Raw genomic sequence first — 6,162 nt, forward strand, 5'->3', positions numbered from 1 at the left:
CAGGGTCACCTCAGTGCAACCTCTCAGGGTCACCTCAGTGCAACCCCTCAGGGTCACCTCAGTGCAACCTCTCAGGGTCACCTCAGTGCAACCCCTCGGGGTCACCTCAGTGCCTGGGCTGAAGGAGATGAGCCTGCAGGGAGGGGAGATGATGTGGAAGCCCATGTGTGGCTGCCTGGACTGGGGGCTTTGGGTTTCTTTCTCCTTCTAGAACCGTCCCAGAACTCATCCTGCTTCTCTAACAGTCCACAGTTGTACCCTAACCCTCTACGCTGCCTATCTGGAGTGAAGCAGGAGATCCCACCTTGGATACAGGTCGGTGATCCCCACCAGAACTGCTGCTGTTCTGTTCTTTCACCTTGTTCAGTTTTGCAATAAAACCTTGTGAAATCCACCCCTGTCCCTTCTCCCCGGGATTCCATCCCAAATTTCGGAGCTTTGGAGCTCCTGGGGCTGCTTCTCAGTGCTCCCAGTCTGCCCAGTCACCCTGGAGTCGGGGGGGGACACACAGCACACAAGTGCTGCTGGGGGGGTCCCACCTCACTTCTGTTTGTTTTGTGCTTCCCGAGCTGGGCAAAACCGATTTTTGGACTTTTCTGCCCGAACTCTGTCCCCTCCTCCGCTCGGGCAAAAGGGATTTGGGGCCGTTTTTTCCCCCCTTTTCGGAGGGAAATCGGGTGCGTTTGTGCGCCATGGCCGGCAGGGGATGCGCACGAGCCGGGAATTCCCGCCGACATTCCCGCCGACATTCCCTCGGTCCTGTCCCGGCCTCGGGCGGCCCCCGCAGCCCCCGCGGGACCCCAAAACCAACTGTGGGGGCAGCCCCAGAAACCAGGACTTGGCCCCTCGGGCACTTGGAGCTGCACGAGGGGGGTAAAGGATCTCCCAGTGCCACCAGAACGGAGCCGTGTCCCAGAGCCTGCGGTCCATCCCGGACTTTGGGAGTGAACCCGGACTTGCCGGATCTGTCCCGATTAATGGGGCTGAGGGGGACAAGGGGGTGTCAGACAAGAGGGGAAAAACCCCCTTAAATGACCGAGGGGTGTCAGCTCCTCCTGCCCTGCCTGGTTCTGACCCTCCCATGGCTGCAGCATTTCTACCACCACCCCATCCCTGAGAGATGCTTCTTGGGGAAGCAACACCAAATATCACCTGTCACGTTTCAGCCTCACCCCCTAAAAACCTCAATCAGAGGCTTTTTGAGTTAATTTAATAAATTAATTTGATTAATTTGATAAATTTCCCCCTGTTCAGCCCAACCCTGCATGTGTCCCTGCACCTCCAGGTGAGCCCCCCTCCTCCTCCTCCTCCTGGCTGGGGACACCCTAACCCTTTCCCCAGGCATAGGGGAGGCTGCAGAATACAGAGGTATGTTTAAAAAAAACCCAAAGAAACATAAAAGGCCCGGTTGGTGCCATTTCCTGGGACCGGACGCGCGTTGGTCACGAGGTGAGAAGGTGTCTGAGGTTGGTGTCGCTCTCGGGACACGCCAACAACCTCCAGAGCCACCATGGCTGGGGAAATGGGTTATGCTGATCTAAGACATCCTGGGAATGAGCCTTCCCCAGCTGAGAAATGTCCTGGTGAGTGTATTTTGGGGGAAAAAAGGCTTATTTCAGGCCCTGGGAAGAGTTTTGGGTCCGTTACCTTTGGGGTCCCTTCGCTTCTCCGTCCCCACGTTCAGGTTTCCAAGCTCACGGGGTGGCCTTTGAAATGGGATCTGGGCTTGTCCGGAGCGGGACAGGGACAGGAGAGGCTGGAAAATCTCCGAAACTGGAACAGTTTTGTTTCCCAGACCCTTCCCTTGTTGGCCAAAAGGGACCCCGGGAAGATCCAGGGGAACCACCGCACCTGGGAGGGCAGGGAAGGGGCCGAGCCCCGTCCGGACCCCAGAGGAGTCGAGGGCTGGAGGGACCCACGGCCACCAACTCCCAGCTGGAAACTGAGCCCATTTTGGGGAGTTCCCAGGTCCTGCCCACTGTCACTGGGTCCTCGAGGCTGCTCCCAAGGCTGCTGCACCCCCTGAGCCCCCCAATCCCCCCCGGGGGTGCTGCCCTGGCTCGAGCCCTGTCAGGGGGGAATTTATGGCTTTGGAGGAAGCAAAGCAACCAGAAACTTCTGCTCGAACTCACAGCTCAGCAGAGGGTTTTTTTTTTGCTCCGAACGCCCAATCTTCATGTTTTTTAAGCTTAAATGTGGCCTCTTCTAGCTCCTGCCCTGTGCCCGTGGTGGCACAGAGTCCTCCTCACAGCCGGGGCGGTGGGGCACCTCGTCCTGCTGGTGCTGGTGTTGCTCCGAAATGGGAGTGGTGAGTAACCAGCTCTTATCTCCATCTCACACCCTGGCAAGATGCCTGGTAGCGGAAATCTGGGTTTGTTGCAGTGGTTCAGGCCCAAGAGGGGGGGTGCAGACACGAGAGCCAAGAGCAAAACCCCCTCTGGGCACACCTGGAGCATCCCCACGAACGAGGGAGGAGGGCAAGACCAGACCCGTGGGCTTCGGGCCAACTTCATTAACTGCGGGGCAAAATCCACCCTGGCTTTGTGGGGTTTGTGGTTTGGCTTCAGCTTCTCATCCCCAGGTCTTTGCTCCCAGTTTTTCAGGGCTCTCCAGGTCCTGAAAGTGATACCAGTGTGGAGATCCAGGCCAGGAACCAGACGGAGCGATGCATCTTCCCATCCCTGGTGCGGTACTTCTGCCAGCCCCAGGGGCAGAGCCCCCCAGGTGAGCCCCCTTCCCACCTGGCTCTGCTGGGAGAGGCTCAGGTGGGACCTCAGGGGGCTCCTCCTGCAAGGAGACCCTGCACTGAGGGTTCTTTGGCAAAAAGGAGCATTTTTAAGGAAGAATTCTCTTTTCCGTGCGATTTTTGACGGTCTCACCTCCCCGGAGGAGCACGGTCAGCCCAAGGGGGGATATTTCTCACCACCCTTCCTGCACACCAACCACCCACTGTGCCCTTATGGTCACCCAACTGCATCTTCTTCCTCCTCCTCCTCCTCCAAGGTGGCAGAGCAGAAAACCCACAACAGTGGGAAATAACTCGAGGGTTTGGTGCCTTTCATTTGGGGGGTCGGGGAAGACCTTGCCCACCTTTGGGGGGTCTCATTCGTGGCCTTTCCTCCTCTCCAGCCCCTGCTGTCTGCAAGTTGTGCCCCCAGGACTGGCAGCTCCGTGGGGAGAGATGCTACTGGCTCTCCAAGGAATTGGGACACTGGACTCGGGGCAGGAAAAGCTGCAAAGATCAGGGCTCTGAGCTGGTGGTGCTCAAGAATGAGACAGAAATGGTAAACAGGGAGGAAAAGGCTTGGAAAAGACCCTGAATTCCTGGTGTTTTGGGGGGGGGCGGGGGAGCAAAAGGCTCTCAGCAGCAGGAGGGTTTGGGGTTCAGAGCATGGGGACACTCGTGTCCCATGGATTTGGGGGGTCAGGTTTGTTCTGTGGCTTTGCACCCCACGGAACTCCCCATGGAGAGATTTTTTTTTTTGAGCAACTGGTCCCTTCCACATCCCAGGAGAACGTCGAGAGTGTCACAGGCAGGTGCCCGTGGTCGGTGTGGGTCGGGTTGAGGTCGCGGCACAAGGAGTGGACGTGGGTGGACAACACCCCCTACGACCCCCACAGGTGAGTGTCTGAGGTCTGGGGGGGTAAAAAAGCAGCTTTGATTCATTTGAGACTCCAATCCACATCCACACATCGCTGGGGTCCATGCAAGGGTCTCTTATTCCTCTGGCAACACTCTGCAGACCAAGAGTCAGGGTCCTGGAGAACAATGGGGGCATGGGGCATGTTGGAGTTGGTTATGGGGCACATTGGGGTCACAGGGCACGTTGGGGTTGGTTATGGGGCAATAAACCCTTTGTTGTGCAGGTTTGGGGTCCTGCGGGAGCTGGATGAAGGGTGTGGGACCCTGAAAGGCAAGAGCTTGGATGTCGATATCTGTGCCAGTGACCACAAGTGGGTTTGCCAAAAAGCCCCTTTCCAGCTCTCCCCGCCCACGGCAGGAGACGTTGGGAAGTTAGGATGATGCTTCCACCTGACACACTCCGGCAATGGACCGTATGGTATAACAAAATCATTTATTACAGTTCTTTCATGGTTTATCCACCCCGTTACATCAGCAGTAAATTCCAGTCAGTAGCTTTTCTCTATATCCACTTTTTAGTTAAGCATTCTCTGCCCAGGAGAAAAATACTCCCAAGCAATTTCACGCACACACAGATACATCTCACCACGTCTGTATTCAGATTGCCAAGTTCCCCTTAAGTTTCTCCCAGAGTCACATAATCTCGCTTCCCATCACTTCAGTGTTATTTTTATGCTTTTACATTACTATAGATAACAATAAGCCAAGCGACTCCATCCCTGCTTTCCTTTGCAACCAAACTGTCCTAAAATAAACACACATATTCCAACACCCGTCCCTTCAGTGTCTTTACCGTGAGGGCAACTCTGTGAGGGCGATACTGTGAGGGCAACTCTGTGAGGGCAATTCTGTGAGAGTGATTCTGTGAGGGCAGTTCTGTGAGGGTGATTCTGTGAGGGCAGTTCTGTGAGGGTGGTTCTGTGAGGGTGATTCTGTGCGGGCGATTCTGTGAGGGCAATTCTGTGAGGGGGACTCTGTGAGGGCTGTTCCGCCATCTTGGCTCCCTCAGGGCTCCTTCAGCCACCCCAGCACCCACGGACGTTCCCTCGGGCCTTTCCCTGCCCCAAACAGGGCGAGCGGCCCCCGCAGCTCCCGCACTGACCAGGACACAACGGACAGCGGTGGGGTCGTACAAACTTTAATGCAAGTGGAAAACAAGGAGAAGGAGAGAGAAGCACAGCAGCAGCACTGATACAGTAACTCTGCTGAGGCCACAATCAGGACATTGTACATTCACATTCACAGTTTCATATAGCTTTCAGCAATGTAAAAATACTTCACATGCACACATTCAAGCACTATAGTGCTTGAATATAGTGCATACAGTGTTATGGATGTAAACTGTTAGGGTGTAAATATAAAGTAAATATAACTAGAGGATGAGGAAGACTTCTGGAGAAAGAAACCCCTAGTCCAGGAAGGCACACGTCCACTTCCACATCATGTCCCTGCAGGTTCACCTCCTTGAGACCAGCTACTGAGGTGACAATGACAAAAGGCACCAGGCTGTGGGCTGCAGCTTTTCCAGGAGTGTGCCCTGGGAGACAGTGTCCAAGGCTTTGCTGGAGGACTTTTCAAGGTCCCTCTGCATGCCAACCCCAGGGAACGGCTGGAGCTGTGCCAGGGCAGGGTCAGGTTGGATACCAGGAAAAGGATCTTCCCCCAGAGGCTGGTTGGGCACTGCCCAGGCTCCCCAGGGCAGTGGGTACAGCCCCAAACCTGCCAGAGCTCCAGGAGGGTTTGGATGATCCTCTGGGACACAGGGGGTGACTCTTGGGGGTGGGCTTGGGCAGGGCTGAGGGTTGGACTCGATAATCCTTGTGAGGTGCCTTCCAATACAAGATATTTTTGAGATATTCAGCGAAAATTTCCCAGCCAGACAACTGAGATGTTCCCCCAGCAGTTCCACTTGCAGTGCTGGGGTGGAGCTCCCTCGTCTGGCCGGAGATTTAGGCTGAGAGTCCTGGTTTGGGGTCTCTTAATTTCCCCTCCTACAGGACGAAGTTGTCGGGGTGGCTGCAGATCCAGTTCTTCTCCGTGTGGCACAGGGACGAGCTGATCCTGGTTCAGGTACCCACAGGGCCCCACACCCCTCACCTCAAACCTGCAAATGCCAACGGGATCAGAGTCAGAAAGGGAAAAGGAAAAGAAGGAAACTACCCCCCCAAAAAAAAAATTAAGAAGAGCTGGGATTTCCCCTCCGACAGAGGAGGGCTTTGGCTGAGGGCATCTCCAATTCTCTGATCAGGGTTGGGGGGCAGCGACCTCGGCCCATCCCAACCCCCCATGGAAAGCCAGGAGCTGCCTGGACACGGGGCAGGAGAAGGTGCCCATCCCAGGATGGGGCATCCCAGACTCCAGGAAATCCCTGGGGCCCACCCCGGGGCTCCAGCACGGACATAGGGATCCACCTGCTGTTCAAGGCCGTGCCATTGATCCACTCCCAGTCTTTATCCCTCATTCCCAGCCCAATCCAGTGGTTTGCTTCACCTTTATAGCGCAGAAGGAAGGCCTGGAAG

The 6,162-nt window shown here is 55.8% G+C and overlaps 1 protein-coding gene and 1 long non-coding RNA gene across 2 annotated transcripts; one reads left to right on the forward strand and one right to left on the reverse strand.

The window, feature by feature from the left end:
• Positions 1-1,450: 1,450 nt before the first annotated feature.
• Positions 1,451-4,039, forward strand: LOC108509821 (killer cell lectin-like receptor subfamily B member 1C). The gene is made up of 6 exons (XM_017839408.1): positions 1,451-1,583; positions 2,210-2,308; positions 2,596-2,724; positions 3,130-3,284; positions 3,512-3,621; positions 3,868-4,039. Exons 1-6 carry the CDS (start codon positions 1,511-1,513, stop codon positions 4,022-4,024), a joined length of 723 nt encoding a protein of 240 aa, XP_017694897.1. The 5' UTR covers positions 1,451-1,510; the 3' UTR covers positions 4,025-4,039.
• A 20-nt stretch (positions 4,040-4,059) lies between these two features.
• Positions 4,060-5,306, reverse strand: LOC108509822. Its single transcript, XR_001878705.1, has 2 exons — positions 5,146-5,306; positions 4,060-4,388 (listed from the first exon to the last, which is right to left on the reverse strand). It is a non-coding gene; the product is annotated as an uncharacterized LOC108509822 (long non-coding RNA).
• Between the last annotated feature and the right edge of the window lie 856 nt (positions 5,307-6,162).

The sequence above is a fragment of the Lepidothrix coronata genome, unplaced genomic scaffold, assembly GCF_001604755.1.
Source record: "Lepidothrix coronata isolate B3197 unplaced genomic scaffold, Lepidothrix_coronata-1.0 Scaffold410, whole genome shotgun sequence".
Lineage (NCBI taxonomy): Eukaryota > Metazoa > Chordata > Aves > Passeriformes > Pipridae > Lepidothrix > Lepidothrix coronata.

Coding starts and splice junctions, on each gene's coding strand:
- LOC108509821 (XM_017839408.1), top strand. CDS start 1,511: ATGGCTGGGGAAATGGGTTATGCTGATCTAAGACATCCTGGGAATGAG. Junction 2,309..2,595: donor GTTGCTCCGAAATGGGAGTG/GTGAGTAACCAG, acceptor CTTTGCTCCCAG/TTTTTCAGGGCTCTCCAGGT. Junction 3,285..3,511: donor TCAAGAATGAGACAGAAATG/GTAAACAGGGAG, acceptor TCCACATCCCAG/GAGAACGTCGAGAGTGTCAC.